The sequence below is a fragment of the Octodon degus genome, unplaced genomic scaffold, assembly GCF_000260255.1.
Source record: "Octodon degus isolate 3935 unplaced genomic scaffold, OctDeg1.0 scaffold00147, whole genome shotgun sequence".
Lineage (NCBI taxonomy): Eukaryota > Metazoa > Chordata > Mammalia > Rodentia > Octodontidae > Octodon > Octodon degus.
In genome coordinates, this window is record NW_004524723.1 from 3,911,586 (window position 1) to 3,930,220 (window position 18,635).

At 43.2% G+C, this 18,635-nt stretch overlaps 1 protein-coding gene across 11 annotated transcripts in view; it reads right to left on the reverse strand.

The window, feature by feature from the left end:
- Kalrn (kalirin RhoGEF kinase) overlaps window positions 1-18,268 on the reverse strand; it is a 733,834-nt gene extending 715,566 nt beyond the window's left edge. For all 11 annotated transcript variants that reach the window (XM_023702250.1, XM_023702249.1, XM_023702247.1 and 8 more), the window contains exon 1: window positions 17,885-18,268. In XM_023702250.1, the coding sequence (XP_023558018.1) occupies window positions 17,885-17,957 (73 nt within the window). In that variant the 5' untranslated portion in view covers window positions 17,958-18,268. The remainder of the gene's footprint in view (window positions 1-17,884) is intronic.
- Between the last annotated feature and the right edge of the window lie 367 nt (window positions 18,269-18,635).

Sequence of the window (18,635 nt, forward strand, 5' to 3'; positions counted from 1 at the left end):
ACCTTACAACATTCTAGGGTTTCTCTACCTCACATCCACAAACCTTTCTAACGTCTTCTTGAAAATCAATTCCAGGGGCTGGTGAGATGGCTCAGTGGTCTACAGCACCTACTTAGAACAAGCTTAGCAAAGCACAGGGACCACAGTTCAATCCCCCAGCACCACATGCCAGCCAGCCCCGCCCCCTGGTGGGCTGAGCTGGCCACACACACACAGACACACACACACACACACACACACACACACAAATAAATTAATTAAAAAAAAATCAATTCCAAAGGCTTCTAAACCATGTAATCAGCTATAGACATAATATAAACCCCATTTCTGATACCAAAATCTGTCTTAAGTCACTTTTACCATTGATTGAGCAAAAAACTTGACATGTAACTTAAAGGAGGATTTATTTTGACTCACAGTTGTCCTGCTGACTTCAAGGCATAAATGGTATAAAGGAAGCACTTGAACAGAGGACAGCTACTCATTCTATGGCAGCCAGGAAGCCAAGAGAAAATAGAGGAATGGGTACAAGAACACACCCTTCTAAAATATATTCTAATTTTTACATGTTTTTTCATCATATTCTGTACGGATTTAAGGTTCAACATATCAATACTTGATGAAAAATACCTGTTCCATGTTATGCCTAAGATGCTTGATATTCAGACAGTGAGGTTAAGCTTAACAGCCTAGGTTGTATGGTAATAACAATAAGCTTCTCTTCTGGAGGGTTAACAAGCTAAGTTTGCAGACCAAAATTAGAGAAAAAGGAGGGCTGCAAGGAAAGCCAACAATTGGCCCTAGCCTTCCAAGGTCAGTTAAGACTCAGGACATATGAGAACTTGTACTGTGATGTCATGTAACTCAGTAGTGTCCAAGTTTTCTGATCAAGGAAATTATGGGGCCAAAGAGGAAAGTGATGGATGATGTAGAGTGTGTCTAAGGAGAGTCACATGGAGAGAAAACATTCTCTCAGGCTTTCAAAGAGAGCACATTGGTCAAGCAATGGCCATGACTCATCCACATGGCTGACACTGACAAAGGTTCTACAATCTGAGGTACAGGATCTCAGGATAAATCCTGAGGGGATTTCACTGACCTTATCAGACCCAAAAGTTACAAATCTTGTTGCATAAGTCTTGCTTTATGTTGGTCTTAACCATCCAGCAGAAAAGTATAAAAACGAAGTATAAGAAGTAAAGCCATGTTGTTATGTTGAGCTGCAGGGGACTCAGGTCAACAATTTCTGACATTGCCAGTGAAGCAGAAGACCCAATACTATTATAGGCTACTGGACTCTTTTAGAATATTTTGCTGAGTTAACACACCTATAATATTCAAATGATGGAATTAAACAAAAAAGGGGGATACAGATGAATGTCCACTTTGTATCTGTGTATTCAAAATGGTTAGGATAGACATATAGTTACATTCTCTTAATGAATAGAGGAATTTGTTCTACTAGTGTTTGTAAATAGGATATCATTTCCACATGTTGTACAGCAATTAACCACTAGGAAAAATGTATGCAATGTGTTAATTATTGAAACTGTCCTACCAATTTGGTTTGAAACTGTCTCATTGCTATTGTTTCTCAATAAAATTATGGGGAAAAAAAGAATATACCCTTCTAGGTCACACCCCTTAGTAGACTGCCTCCTACCAGACTCTACATCCTAAGAGCACATTCAAGTACTAAACTCTTCAGTGGGTGAATCCACTGATAATATAATGCCCCCATACCCCAATCACCTTCCAAACACATGAGACTTTTGGAATCCTAAGGAAAGCTGGTTGGCAGTCTTAGAAGTCTCATTTTTAAACCTTTCTTTCCTTTTTTTTTTTGTGGCAGAACCAGGGATTGAACTCAGGCCCTTGTGCTTGCCAGGCAAGCGCTTATTCTACTGAGCCATCTCCCCGGCCCCTAAACCTTTCTTTCCTACATTGTTTTAATGAAGGAATATTTTTTAAAATAAAATACACTTCCTTTTTTGTATGCCTTTACATATATTTAACCCCTCCCTTATTCTGCCTGAGGTATCTATTTGCCTCAGGAAAGTTTAGGATAGCTATAGCATTGGGCAAAAAGAAAATATCAATGTTCAGCTGTTGATTTTTTTTTTTCAGTATTCAGTTTGAATTACCAAGCTTCCATGAACATATCAAAATCCAGGCTGGGTGGACTTGATCAGTGAAGTTACCACAGATTTCTGGTAGAGAGTACTGAGGTGGGACATAGAAAACCCTACCACAAGGAAAAAAGGAAAGCCATCTCCCTCATGCATTAGGGAAACATGGGGAGAAATTCTGTCTAGACAGATAGCAATGTCTCAGTTTCCCATTATTTATATTCCCACCCAAGGCCCAACTAAGGCTTGAGGAAAGAAGCATTATAAATAGCTCAATAGGTGTAAGAGAGCCTGAGAATAGTAAGGTCATCCCCTAATACACTGTTTCCAGGAGAATGTTAATTTGCATCAAATACCATGACCAATGTAGTGTTGAGGTATTAAGTGGATGAAAATACAGTACTAGCCAAGGTGGATGTCTAGAGCAGAGGCTCTAACTTCTAGTCTTCTCACAGTTCACACTGAGAATGATGGGCATCTACATATATCTTTGTTTCCTGGTAATGGTACTCTGATAGGCAGTAAGTGGAGAAAGGCCTAGAATCAGAAGTAAAAGGGCTGGGGCGATGGCTCAGTGGAATAAGTACTTCCCTAGAATCAGGATTAAGAAGCTGCCCTGGGTAGGAACTCTGACCCAAGAGAAAAATAGTAAGGGCTTAAATTTCAGCACTATCATAATACTCTAAAAACAATGCCTTTAAGAGCTACATTTTCTTTTACAACTTGGTAGTAAGAAATAAATGTGCAACTGAACTACACTGACATTCTCAGCCACGCTGGGAAGTTAAATGAGCTACTCTTCCACTCTTCTATACATATCTTCTATACATATCCAAAAGCAAATGGGACATATCACGAAACATTTTACTCCATCTCCAATGCTGCCTGTTTCCTAACAGACATGAAAAAGCAAAATCCTCTGCACTATATGAACTGTCACTCCCATCCAAGTCCCCTAACTCAACTTTCAACCACACTCCAAACCAAAGGAGACCCCAGAGGAGCAGTTGACAAAATTCCTTCTCATTTAGTCAATGGTTTTGTTTTGTCAATTTTCCTTCTATCATCTTACTTTAGCTCACACTATTCTATAAGTAATAAGGCAAATATATCTACCTCTTCAGATGACAAAAGAGAGGTTCCACCTGTAAAAATAGGCATAATAACAGGGTTAGCCAAGTAACACTACTATCTCGTGATGGACAGGATTGGAAATGAAGCTTTCCAAAATCACATCCTTGTATTCTTCCTGCTAAGCACAGACTATGGCTTGTGTATATATCACCTAAAGTGTGGCTACCTAACTGCAATATTAGGTTAATTTACACTCAAGTCCACAGAACACACAGCTTTTTTGACTAATTGTGACTACAAATCTTGCTTCTAGTTCACTTAAAGGTACACAAGAAAGAGGCCAAGAAGGGCATCTTTCTTTCATAGACATTTATTGAAATGCCAATAATAAAGCATCCTTAAATATGCCACAAAAAGCCCTTGAAGAACAAGGTCTAGAGAACAGGGTCTGAATATTCTCCTTTTCTGGCATAAAAGCAGAGGAAATATCCTGAACCCACACTGTACTACAGTCACCATTGAAAAGGAAGGCAGGCAGGTAGGCAGGGAGAGGAGGGGAGGAGAGGGGAAAGGAGGGGAGGCCCCTCTTCACATGCTTCAGAACAAATAATGTCCCAGAATGAACACTAGACCACAGAAAAGCTGGGTTATAAATGTCTATCCTTAGAAGACTGACTAAATAAAATGTGGCATATCCACACAACAGAATGTAACATGAATCTGAAAACAAATGAGGGAGAGCTATATGTACCGATGTGGGAAAATGTTCATGATTATGAAGTGATAAAAGTTGCAGAATAACAGGTAAAGCATGATCCACTTTTTGGTAAATAAAATAAGAAGGCTATGTATTTGTATAAACAAACACTTGAGAGATAGATAAATAGACAAGACAGATGAGAGGGAGCAGAGGGAGGGAAGGAAGGGGTAAGAGAGAGAGAGAGAGAGAGAACACTAAATATTAGGAGAGGAAGATTAAAGAAAGAATATTTACTTTTGACTACATATTCTTTAGTTTACTTTGTGTTATGTAAAAAAAAATTATAAATAAAGGATCGATACCTTTGTCCATTCAAAGAATCAGTGGTATCCTGACTTCCTATATTATCCCCACAGCAAGGTTAACTGGCTTATAATGCCTTTTTGTGCTCAATAATACACATATATAAATATATATAGCTTATCAATAATATATATACCCTAGTGTATTATCCATTTAAATTAATTGAAAAAACAGTAACTTCATGAAAAAGTCTATCCCCTCCCAACTTTTCATCTTAATTCAACAAAAATTAAAAAAGAACATGGCTCAAGGGAAAAAGTACACATAGGAAATAAAAACCAAAGGGAAATACCTCAAACTGAGATCAGTGATGAGATTAGAGTGCATTTTATATCCTTTATACTTTATTAAGTTACCCAACTTGCTTTACAATACACCAGATTTATATTTCACCATGATAAAAAATTCAATGTAAAAATGTAAGTGCCCTATGAAGGCATACCTAAAAATTAATGAAACCTTGTTTTACTATTGATTTAAATTAATTTTTAGACAGTATATACTACATGAACCCATGTATGGAGGTCACACTCTTTCTGATCTCTAGTTAGCTATTTTTTCTTCCTAATTCAAGACTATGTACTCAACAAGAGTAAGGCCTAAATACTACTCATCTTTAGTAGTCCTCTAAATGTCTAGCATAATACTGAACACATTCAGATCTTCAGTAGTGATTAGTTGATCCATTTACAAGTTTGGACTTTCCTATTTGGGTTTTCTAAGAAAAGAATGCATCTTTATTTACTTTTCTAGGATCTACAAAATATATGAATATTTATAAGCAAATGTGGGTCTGTCTGATTAATCCAAATGAGCAGATATCTGTATTTCAGTGTTGTCTTCATTAAGTCTTTTTGTTTAAGGAAAATGTCCTGGCCACAAAAATGATTCATTTCCTTAGCACCATATTTCATTAAAAATTCTCAAATGGCCTACACACCAACACATAGCTCTTAAAAACAATCAGACCAAGAAATGCTAATTAAGCAAATGTTATCCACAAAACTCTACACTGGTATTCAGAAGACTACAGACAAATTCAAACCACAAGATGTGTACAGTACACCTAGGCAAAGCAGACATGAGCATTTTTTTAAGGTAGGGCTTCCAAAAGCCTTAGATCACTGATGTTCAGTAAGGACTGGGGAAGAGGTGGATGCACATCTCCTCCCAGTCACAAATATCTCTTCCAGAATATCACCGAAGAACTCAGGAAGTGCAGAGCCTGCTGAACTACACAGCATGCAAAACATGGCATACCAGCCCCCTCTGAACTCTGAACTAAACAGATCATCCATTTTGCAGTTTTTACTCATTCTCCAGAGAATGAATCCAGCTTGTCTCACTCTCTCCCAAGGCTCCTTGCATCTCTCAGTGCTTATGGATGAGCTTGGCTCCCATTCACTAAGACAATTAGGGTCAACTTAATAAGAATTCTAGCATCTGAACTGAAAACTACCCTATCCTTTCCCATATCCACAGAAGAAAGGGTGACTAATCCAGAGATAACCTCTTTGAGGAATATCCACTCTGCCCACACACATACCACCCTCTAAAACTTTGTCTCTGCCCAGGTTATCTGCCTTTTGAGGAATGTCCACTCTGCCCACACACATACCACCCTCTAAAAATTTGTCTCTACCACTGCCTCTTTTCACAATTTTTTGAAGTATAATATGCACACATAAAGTCGCACACATAAGTATGCAACTCAAATAACTGACAGCTGTTTGTATACCTATCACCAAAACACAAGAGCTTTACCAGTACTCCCAAAATGTCCTTTTGATACCATTTTATTTCTCTCCTTACTTTTGTTACTAAACTTCTGGAACAGTATATGTTCATTGCCTTAATTTTTACCAGTTTCTCACCCACTGCAGCTCAAGCATCCCTTCTGCAATGGATCCTCTTCACACTTTCAGGTACTGACCCTCCCTCTACACTCTCACTGCATATTCTCACAGTGGTCCTCCCTCTCACTCCTATTGCACAGTCCTCTGTACAGCACTTGCCACATTGCACCTCAATGATCTGTTTATGTGCCACGTAACCTCACTAGAATGCTGCTCTCCTTGTGGGAAGGATTATTTCTAATGAGTTTTCCCAGTACCTGGCACTTAGGAGGTATACAGCTGGTATGTAAAACCTGAACGAATGAATAAGTGAATAAATGAATAAGATTTATTCATTAAAATTCAGTACTTTATTAAAATTAATTCATTCTTCATCCAGTTCCTATCAACAGTAACTATGTTTAGCTGTCAAAACTGTAGTTGGGATATGAAAGAATGACTAGAAATTCACATTGTTTCAGTATGTGGTTAAGCATCTCTTTAAACTCAAGCATCTGAATATGTTATACTCCACTGTGCTAGGATAGAGAAGAGACTAAAATTTTTGCACCTTCCCCACAACTTGAAGTGTGACACTACTCCCAGTGGTGACTTGCCCTCTCATTGCCACACTCTCAACAAAAGTTCTGCTAATTTTTTTCCCCCAACTGTTCTCAGAGCCACTCCTTCTCTTCCCCATGACCTCCTTTCTAGGACAGTAAGTAGACAGAGAGAGGAATCCTCAGGAGCCCCAGACCCCTCCTCCTAGCCCCCTTTTTCACATCCAATTAACCATCTGTTAGTTTCTAGGGCCCCCTTCTAGGTTCACTGTCCAGCTGCTGACTCAATACTGTGCCGCCACCACCCCCAACTTCCAAGATGTTCTTTGTCCCTGGGCTGCAGGAAAGCAGTGTAAAATTCTAGTCATTCTAGCCCCTGATTGTTCTTCTCTGGATAATTGTAACTGAAAGCTTAAAAACATCATATTCTTAACAAATGAGCAAACATACTGACACATTATAATTCTCAAGATTTAGAAAATAATTCATCTAACTAGAAATATAATCATAATTCACCTATATAATATAGCCATACTAGTACTACATAGACCACCATATTAGATTACTACTCAAATAATTTCATTTATATTATAATATGACTGTAACTATCAAAAGATTCAATATACCTACAAATGTCAAGCAATCTTAACAGGCAAGGACATTTCTTATATCTATTTTACAGATGAAATCAAAGTTGAGAGAGCTACAACTTGCATACTTACAAAGCTAATAAGATCCTACTCTGTTTTAAGATTCCATGATTCTAGGACTAGCCCACACCTAAAGAAACTCCCACATCCTTCTGCTCTAGGGAAGATGAGCCCAGTCTCCCACAGCCTATCCTCCAGTAGTAGCACCTCCCCCACCCCCAGATTCCTACTCTCTGGCCATTTGGATGGTCACAGGAGCTCCTGAGAAGCCTCTGATGAAATGGAGCTTTTCATCTGATGATAGTTCATGCATTTGTTGCTAAGACAAGTGGGGGCAACAGAAAGAGTGGTGTGTCCTCGTGGGGGTTCTTTTTGTAGAGTAAAATGGGCAAAAGGTTCTTCCATAATTCCTGTTCTATTTCTGATTTCTTCTATGACTTCTAGAGGCATTAAAGAAACTAGAAATTCATAAGCAGATGCCATTCTTGCTAGATATAGTCCCTTGGTGCTAGGCAGGGACCCATCCCAGAAGGCTGCCCAGACACCTTCTTGCTCAAGTCTCCCTCCTCTCATCTCCGCATCACCACTTTCCCAATTTGCCTTTCTGAATCATCCTTTATAGAAGGTGATTCTTCAGAACTCACTAACTCAGAGTAGACCAACCTTAGGAGTGCTATGGTGCTACCCTGAGCTATCACCATGTTGCTTTCCAGCTTCTCTGCCTAAGGACTCACAGGGCTAAACCAACCCAGCCAACCTACTACATAGCTTTATGTACCCTCCCCACCAGGGCACCACTGACCCGACTCTGAAAGCCAAGATGCTGTCTCACTGGGGCTGCCAATCAAGCACATTACGCCCTCAGAACCTTAACAGTCAATGACTTCCTTGAGGTTTGCCTTCCCCCCTGAATCCCCAAGAAAGACACACACTCCTCTTGGCTTTGGCTGACCCTTCAGCTGACCGTGAAATTCATCCCTGTGGGCTCACCTCTCCATTATTTGCTCCCCTCTTAACTAAATGTTCATGCTTTCTCACATATGATTTCTCCCCCTTCCCCATTCCAGGTATTCATAAATCTTCCCTACCTAAAAAAAATCCTCCCCTCAACTCTGCTCCCCATCTCCAACTACTTTACTATTTTTAACCTTCAGTTCACAGCCAAACCTTTCCAAAGAGTCATCTATATGCACTCCCACCACTTCCTCCCCATCCACTCACTCTTCATTCCCCATGCAATTTGAATTCCACCTCCCATATGCAAGTGAAACTGTAATTACAAAGGTTACCAGTGGTCTCTAACTCCCTGTACCCAGAATCAATGGTATTTGCCCAGGCCCCATCTCCATCAACCTTCCTATGGCATCAAACCATGCTGATCCCCACTTTTCTCCAAACTTTGCTCTCTCCTGGTACTCTTCTAGCCCTTCACACGACTCTATAGTTCTGTCCTTGGCCCTCTACCCTTAAGTCTGTATAAGCTTTTCATTTATTATCTCATCTACTCTGATAACTCCAACCACAACTTCTTTCAGATGTCTCCTAAATCTATATTTCCGGCTCTGGCCTCCCTCCAAAGCTCCAAACTCTCTTCGTTACCCGCCTACTGAATCAACACCTCCCTTAGCTATTCCACTGACACCTGAAACACATGTCCCAAAGCAAATTCTCTAAATCCTTTCTCTCTTCCTGCCTCCCCACAGCTGCTTCTCCCCTTCCTCACTTTCAATAAGGACACATCCCTCCTCCCAGCCTTTTAGGCTCTAAACTTTGTAGTAATCTTGGATTCCTTTCTCTTCCTTGACACCCCTATCTCCAAGTTGCCAAGTCTATGGAGTTGACTTCCACAAAGCCCCTCATATCGATCCTTTTCTTTCCATTTCTACAAGCTATCAGAGTAGTTTCCTACTCCATCCCTGGCCAGCAGTTTGTCTGCCATTGTAGTAGAGCCTCCAAACAGTGACCAGATTTCTATTTCTGGGTGTGTCACTGCCCCATTCAGAAACTTTTAAAGGTTCTTCCAAACCAACTGCAGAAAGACTAAAGTAACTGGCCTTCCATTCAAGTCTTCTTGTGCTTGGGGGGTAGTTCAGTGGAATAAGTGCAAGGTCCTGAGTTCGATCCCTGGTACCACCAAAAAAAAAAAAAAAAAAAAAAGTACAGTATTCAAAGTCTTCTTGACATCCTGAGCTCTGCCCTGGCCTAGCCCAGGTGGCCTTCCCAGTCCTGTGTTCCAGGGGGTCTTGCAATTTCCACCCTGCCATAAGCCTATTAGAAACGACTTCCACATTTAAAGGAGAAAAACAAGACCGCATCCCCCATGGAACCTCAAAGTCCTCTTGATCTAGGACGCTAATAAACATTTGATAAAGCAATCAATCAACCTGGTTACCACCAGATTGAGTCTTATCTACCATGGACCTTCCACTTGCATCCTCTGGATCATACAAACTGGAACATGTACTGCCCCTAACTAAACCATAAATGTTCTTATCTCCTTCTACTACCATCCTAATCTGGGAATATACTTTCTGTTTTCCCAAGCAAATCGTACTCATCCTTCAAGTCCCAGGTGAAGGAAAAGTAAACATTCCCTCAAGTTCACAGCTCAGCCACCACTTTTCACTCACCTGCTTGCTTAACCCTTATATCCATGTTCTCTGGGTAGTGTCTGGCCCCTTTCTAATAATGCCATGAGACAGAAAGAAAGGAGACAAAGTTAATTCTCCAACAGTGTATTTACTTTCATGAATTCCTCTGTCCTCCCAGCTGATTCTTCCTGTTCCCTCACTCCTCAGAAGACACGATTTCAAGAAGCTCTATTGATCCAAGAGCTCTGTGGCTGTCATTCACTTCCTAGTTATTTTGCTGCCAGTCATTCACACACAAAGTGGCAGGGGGAGTCTGAACTGCAGGTAAGCACAGAAGGAGCACCTACCTGAGATTCAGCAGAAACAAAAAATAGGAACTCTATTCTCATATACTTCTCAAGACAGCATTGAACTATGTGGCCCAGGGATTTCAGGGCTTGGGGGACAAGTATTTTTATTCCTGTCCTATAATGAGTGTACCATCCAGTACCCTAGGGAAACCAAAATGAGAAGCACTGCATCTCTTTGTGCACTGGAAAAATCCTGCAGAAGTCAGACTAACTAAGATACTACTTGTCAGAAGAGACACTTAAGAGTAATAGAAGGCTCAATTTGGAAATAACTACATATATTTGATAGTATTGTATAAATTATAAGGACCTTTCATATACAGTAACTTATTTGAGTTTTTTAATAGCTCTGTAAGAAAAGGACAGGGAGGCTATCATCCTCGTCTTTGATGTCAAAGTCACTTGCCCAAGTTATTCAGATAAGTAGGTAGCAAAGAGGAGTATCACCTCTTGCTATCTTGACTAACCTTCTCAGCTTCCTTGAGACTTTTTCTTCCCTCCCGAATCCTGAAGTTAAAAGATACCCTGAGGGGGTATATTTACATCACTTCTCTTCTCTTTAATGGTTTTATACACTTCCACAGCAGAGTACATGATTGTGAATGGCACTCAATAAATATTTGTCAAATGATTAAGTGAGTGAAAGAATTCTGAGGACCAAATTCTAGCCTTCTGAGTGCACTAACAGGCTCCCTGACTCTGTTGTGCTACTCACCAGCACCCTCCTCCATCTAGGTAAAAGCCTTGCCCCCTGAAGATGCCCCTGCCTCCATGCCATCACAATCATGCCATAATTAGAGCACCAAGAACCATGTATAAACCAGGATTTCTTGTCTTCCTCCTGTGTCTCAGACTGCTGGACATTTCACACATACTATACTATTGTTTTGGTTTTTTACTTATGATCTCAACCTGTGAAGCAAGTTTTATTAGTCTTTTTTTGCAGAAGACTGAAGGTGAGAGATATGAAGTAGTTTACTTAAGAAGATCTTACCCCTAATTAATACAGTGCCTACCTGACCCAAAACCAGTGATCTGGCCTTACCAAAGTTTCTCAACCTCCACACCATTGATGCTTTGTGACTGGATAATTCTTTACTGTCCAGTGGACAGCAAAATGTTTAGCAGCACTGTGGACCTTTACCCACTAGATGTTGCAGCAAATTACTCCTCCAAGTTATAACAAGTGAAGGGCAGCATGGCCCTGACTGAAAACAACCAGTCATACCATACTGCCTAGCTTCAGAAGTCACTGCTAAGTACCAGAACCAGAAAGAGATTTGGAAAATGTTCATTCTTCAACACTTAACTAGTTCATCTGGTCTAAAGTTTTGCTGACATTTACAGTAAGAAAAGTTTGTATTACTTTTCACCTAATTTCTTTCTGGAGTCAGTTAATCCCAATACCTCTTTAAATCCCCTAAAGTACTATTAAACACAACTGGATACAATGTGCCAGTAACAGAGTTATTGATGGTTACTGTAAGGATAAAGTGAAGCCTCTTGAATCTTACAGAAGTGGACCTGGATATCACTGATAAGTTTTAAAATAAGTTTATATAAAAACAGCCTACAGAAATACAACATTTGACTTAGTAACAATATACCATCTTCAGAATCATGAAATCTTCTCAATACTTCCCAGAAGTTTCTCGAAAATTATATGATTGGGCTGTTGAGATAGCTCAGCAGACTAAATGCCTGCTTAGCCAAGAACAGGGACCAGGGTTTGATCCCTGGCACTACATGCTGTGCTGGTCCCATCCTGGGGCACAATGAGCTGACCAACAAGTCTGGGTGTGGTGGCTCATGCCTGTAATCCAAGCACTGGGGAGGCTGAAAATAGAAGGATCATTACGAGTCTGAGCTGCATAGTGAGACCTTGTACCAAATATATTTTTAAAAAAGAAAGAAAATTATATGACCAAATACCCAAATCATGATGAGTGGAAGTGAAGGGAAATAAAGGGACATCACTTTTACTTTGTGGAGAACAAGCATAATGCCAAAAAGTGATTTTTTTTTTTTTCTCTTCTGGAAGAAGAAAAAAAAACCTCAGGGGAAAGAGACCCCTCCCCTCCCCTTTTAGGTGCTGGACAAGTGGTAATATTACTCAAAGAACTGCACACAAACATAGCACGTTATTCAAAGGTCTCCCTTCTCTATGATCTAAACCTAACAATAGTTTTGGTTTCCTATCTAAGTGGGATGGGGTTACTATCTGACAGAAAAGTTTAAGAAATTATATAGTAAATACAAATATACCACCACCTATATTCAACAACTACTTATATTTTGTCATATTTTTTATTTATACAAGGGAAGAGACCCTTTATTTCAAAAAAAAAAAAACTTCAGTGGGGAAATTAACCCCTCCATGTATGAAAAGGCTTAATCAGTACAACACTGCTGATGGAAAGAGAGCAGACAGTGAGCATTTCAGAGAGATGATCACTGGGAGATGCCAAAGCTCCCACAAAAAGGTGGAGCTCCAGTCCTGAAGAATTTGTTGGATTTGAAATATAGTATAGGGGCATTTGAATGAAGGAGAGCCTCACTCAAGGTGTTTTGGTGGGAAGAGCCTGACTGGAGCTGAGGAGTAAAATATGGACTTAACCCTTTAGACACTGAAGAGCCAATGTAATTTCATAAACCAAGTAGCAGTATGACTAAAGTAGTGTTTTAGGAAGTGTAGTATGCCTGTAAGTGCAGTGTGGAGTAGGGATAGGGAAGCAGATTACAAGGGTTGAGGAGGGCTTAAAAGAAGAACTGTAAGAGGTATACTAGGGCTGGTTGGCCTGGTAAAGTGGACCTGAGGATGAATAGCAAGGACTAACAATGGAAGGTCATCCAACAGGGTTTGTTAGGGGAGATTATTCACACATAATACCACGGTCTTAAGCATCACAACTGGGAAAGTGAAGACACCTCTTATAGAATCAAGAAAGTGAAGAGGAGGTAGTTTGGGAGTTGGAAAGTCATACACAGAGCTGAACCTGGGCCAAAGCCCAAGTAACAGCAAATACTCAAGCTAAAGATGTAGAGGTCAAAGTTTGATGGAAAGATGAAGGTGAAAGATATCTCATATTAATCTCTTTTCTTTCATCTTCTAAAGGTTTTGACTTTTTTAAAAAAAAAAGTCTCTCACTTGTTCATAAAATCAAGCTCTCATTGCAGTAGGAAATCTATCACTTTCACCTCTCTTTGAGTCCAACTCAAGCTCTATCCTAACATCTTCACTTTTTTCTCTTCTCAAGCTCACTCTCTGCCACCTCCAAACCTATTCTAGCAAAAAAAAAAAAAAAAAAAGCTTTTTTTGACTAATGTCATGTCTGACTAGCAAACCCATTTCTCTTTTCGGTGAAGTAAGACCTGCTCACCATTCCAAATACTCACTCTGAGTGCCTCTTCTAACCCTGTGCCCCCCAAAGAGTGCTATTTTCTTCACCCTCAGCACACCTCCTGCTCAGCCTGTCTGCATCCTGTTGTCACATCACACATGACATTAGTCAAAAAAAAGCTGAGCCCACACAGACTCTCTGCAGTCTCCAGGATCAAGACTTCTTTGCTTCCACTTCTGAAATAAGGATTTCTCTCCTTAAATCTGACTCTACTCTTCCCTCTTCTTTCTACTGCCTCTCTCTGATAGATGATACTTTCAAGAAATGTCAGCTGCATTCTGCCTTCCAAATCAGCATCCTAGCCTCTTGCCCATACATGTGCCTGTCTTGAGTCCCATGTTTCTAAGTCTTGCACAAAACTTTTCTTGGATGTCTGCCTTCAATTCTTCATACCCAGAACCAAACTCATTATCTGCCCTATAAATCTAGCTCTTGTCTTCAACCAGATCACCTCAGTCAGGTGAGAGTGACTCCTCTGGGCTTTCAACCTAGCTATTTCAGTTTTCTTCTGGGTTTTATTTTCCTCTTCCCCTATATATAACTAGTTTGTCCAAAAAAAAAAAAAATCCCCACATTTCTACCTCTAAAAATGTCTGTTAGACTTATTTCTAACCTCTTACCTTTTTTGAAAAACTAACAACCACACTAAGCCCCTTTCTCTCAGCTCTGGATCACATCTGACTTTTTCTGGGTCTCATCTTTATTGTCAATTCACTCCATTAATACTGCTCCCCAGATTAGCCCTTCAAAAGACCACTTTCTTTATGTTTTGGCATTTTTGAAGAACATATAATGACTCTCTACTGTACCCCACCCCTAATTAAATCCAAACTCCTCTCTTGGATTTTCAAGATTCCCCTTGTTTGGCCCTATCATAGTTATCCAACACTCTTACTCATTCTTTCCTGATCTACATCTTGTACTCTATCAGCCTAGGATTCTCAATGCCCCAAAATCCCAAATCCTCGACACCCACCTTTCAAGGACATCTCTAGATGCTACCTCCTCTGTAGTTGTCATCTTTTTACTTTTAGCACCTAGTATAGCTCCTGTCTAGATGTCCCCCGAAAGCCTCATACTTGTCATCAGTACAGCTTTCTCAGCGGTAACTGGATCTACAGTGTATGTTGCTGGGACTGAATCATGGTACAACGCTAGGCTCAAGGGCACTAGGATTAAGGGGGTGAGTGTTACCCACACTAAGTAGCCTGGATAAATGATAAGAAGAGCTGTCACAGCCCCCTGTTTGCTTTGCCATCTTCTGCCAAACATGAACTCTTTCTCTTCTGTGATTCCTGTCTGCCATGCCACTCTGCGTTGGAGTCAGCCAATGATGAACTGAAACCCCTACAGACTATAAGCCAAACAAACCCTTCCTCCTTTAACTTGGGGTGTTGGGTATTTTGTCTCAGCAACAAGAAAAGTACCATCATGTTTAGAATTAATTAGTAGTCTTAAAGTTCTTTGAGGACAGAGACGAACACTTTAAATATTTCTCTTGTGTTCCATAGCACCCTGGACAGCAGAAAGTTCCTCCTAGGACTTGAAAAGTCTTTGTTGATTGGTTTGTCAATTAGCTTCTATTCCCATACCTCTCCTCTGCATCACAACCCTGACCAATAAAATTTTAATTAAATTAAAAAGTTGTGATATACTTTCTCAGGCTTGCAACAGAATTCCCAAGAATGTCCTCTGAAGTCTACCAATCTATAAAAATACTAGGTTGGGGTGGAGGGTATCTGCTTCCATTATGCATGCAAAAAAATGAGATTTATGTAATCTAGTTTAACCAGTTGGTCAAGAGAATTAATATACCAAAATAATCAGAAGAAGACAGGTAAGAAACCAAATGATAGAATTATTTAAAATGTATCTAATTAGAGGCACAGTATGCCAAGATTCTGACAAAGTAATTGCTAGTCTGGTCTTTGTGCATACAGAATTTTTCACCAGGACGAGGGGTAACCCTGGTGCTAGGAACTTTGAAAATTTGTTCGATGGTCTCTCAATTGTTCAACAGAATAATCCAGCCAGCCAACCAAGTATAATGCTATATTCCACAGAGATAAAAATTCAAAAGGGAGAAGGTTCAAAAATATAGTTTCGTAAGAATCTAGACTAGAGAAAAGAAGTGAGGTGAAGATCAGGAGGATAAAGGGCCAGACAGGGTCGATAATGGTTCCAGACCTACCCTCTTTTGCAACTTGCTGCAGGCCATCAGTCATTTCCAGTTTTATGCATGAAGAGCACACCAGACCTACCCCTCAGCCACAATAAGGATGACTAAGGAGGAAGAAAGTATCCCGAACAGGAATCCCACAGGAGACTGACCCAAGTCTGCTATTCACTCTGTGATTTGAGCCAGGGCTAGACAATGTAAGCTTTGCTGTGTTTTGAAAGGCCCTGGGAAAAGTAACACATTGGACCATTATAGGCCATTAACACCATTAAAACACTGTGTGAAATCATTAGTCAGAAATAAGTAAGCCTCCAGGTCTGCTCCAGATGCCTGGGAAAAAGAGGGGACAGGGCTTAAGGTTTGGATAGTAGGAGAGGGAAAGGAGTGAGCACCAAAACCTGAAAGCTAAGTCCAGAAAAGGAAAGTTGGAAGGCTCACAACTTAAGACTTCCCCCACAACCCCAGTTAAAGTAAATTAAAATTAAATTTTAAAAATGCAAAAGTTTGCCCAGCTGGGAGGCAATAGGAGTCAGTTGGGCTCTCCTGCTATTTCTGGCTCCCAGAAAATCTACCCTAGATTCCAGGTTATAAACTCAGGTTAAGCACCCCTTTAGGCAGTTATGAGTGTAATGAAAGAGAGAAAAAGGGAGAGAGGATGAGAGAGATGGAGAGGGGACAAGAGAGGGAAAGGGAGAGAAGAGAGGAAAGGACATTGAAACACATGGCTCAAGGAGAGGCAGGAAGGAGGGCTGGATGAGCCAGCCCTGAAAGCAGGACAGAATGAAAAGTCTTCCTCTGGTTTTCCAGGCCTTGGAATCAACTCCTGCCCTCCAGCTCTCTCCTCTCCAGATCAACTTTAAGCCTTGACTTCCAAAGCCACAAGTCTCCCAACAAATCACTCCACCCACGTCACCAAAGATGACCTTCAGGGCAAGGCAGTGGGGTAAGTAAACAGATGGATGTGCCGCCTCCAGCGGCCTCCATAGCTAACCTGACCCCTGACCCCAGCAGTTCATGCCCTCTAATCCAACTTTCCTAAAAAGGAGGGAAGATGCATGGGCCACGATAACTTATTAGACTCCTTGGGACAAAGATTCTAGACAAAATGGTTCCAGACTTGTGGGGAGATGGGGAACTACACAAACGGAGCTGGTGGAAGCTACAGGTACAGAAAAGATTTCTTGGTCATTAGAGAAACAGGGCCACAGGTGGTGGGAGCCAAGGCTGGTCAGTACCAGTTCTGTGAAAGGGATCTTGTAGCCCACGGGAAGGAGGAACTACTGATCCGGAGCTTGGGAGATGGCAGCGGCGCGAAAGACTGGAAAGACATTTCACGGCTTCACATCTCACAGGCAAGCAAAGATTTGGTGGGTGTGTTAGGCGAGGGATGCTAACTCACACTTCCAGGAATGAGCCATTCTTAGGAAACGCTCACCCGTTCCCATACTGGAGAAGAGGTGGGCGAGCAGGAGGTCCACGACGCCTACCGCCCCCCAGCCGGGTCCGCCTCCCAAGACCACGTCGCCGGCTCCCCACGCGCGCAGGGCAGCAGTGTCTCGTCCGCCCGGCCCCTACTGTCATCTGCAGCCTGCGCGCCTCAGGTCTCCACTGCCCCTCTCTGCACACCAGGGCCCTGCCGGGAGGAGGAATGCCGGCCCCGGACCCCAAGCCGGCCGCTGAGGGAGCCCCGCGGACAGGCAGCGAGCAGGGGGAGCGGAGGGAGGGGCCGAGGACACCGGGAGCGGGAGCGGCTCGCCGCAAAGTGATCCAACATCGCCTAACACCGCACCCAAGAAGCAGGCGGCCCGCGGCGACCGCTGCCTGCCTCCCCGCACGCACTCCCGCAACTCGGGGGGCGCAGGGGCGCCCGGTCCCCAGCCCCCACGTCTCCCGCGACGCGGCCAGCAGTGCCACACGAAGAGAACCTCAGCAACTCCAGCCCCGACGACCGGGGGCAGCACCAGCCCCCATATGCACGCCTGGCAACAGCCTGCCGTCCCCAAACTTGTCCACGACGCCGCGTCCCCGGCCCCCGCGCCCCGGAGGGCTTACCTGTCCGGAAAAAGGGGTCTACGTCCGAGTCGGCGGCTCCTCCTTCCTCCGCTGCCCCCTCTTGGGGGTTCATGACTGGAGGAGGACGTCCGCGAGCACCCGGCGGCCAGCGAAGGCTGGGGCTCTGCGGCTCGGCGTCCGGTGGGTGGAGGGCAAGGGGCGCGGCGGCCGTGGGGCTCCCGGCTGTGGGGCTGGGGCAGAGGACGCCGAGCCTCCCTCAGGCGGCGGCGCGCGGAGGGCTGGAGGCGCCTGTCGCCGGCCGCCCCATGGTCCCCCTGCCCGGGGCGCTGGCCGCCTGCTGTGTGGCTGGGGCCGGGGCCCGGGTCGGGGTCCGTGCTGCCTGGGCGCCCGCCGTCCCTCAGCAGCGGCAGCTGGCTCTCCGACTCGCCCGTCCGCCTGTCTCTATTGTTCAGCCCTGCTCTGCTCTCCTCTTTATTTTTCCTCCTCCCTCCCACCCTCCCGTCTCCCTGCCGCCCTCCCTCGCTCGCTCGCTCCCCGCTCTCACACTCGCGGCCTCCTCCCGCTCGCCCGCGCGCTCCGCGCCGCTCTCTGGCGCCCCCTCCGGCTCCCGCCGCCGCCGCTCCCCCGGCTCCTCCCCCGGCTCCCGCTCCCTCAGCGGCGGCCAACAATGACCCCGGCAGGCAGCGCCGAGCCCCCTGAAGCTCCCGCCCGGCCCGGGGCTCGCTGCGGTGCCCGGCGGCGCGGCGCCCCTTCCCGCGGCCCGCGCCGGCCCTCTGGGGGCCGAGCCCGC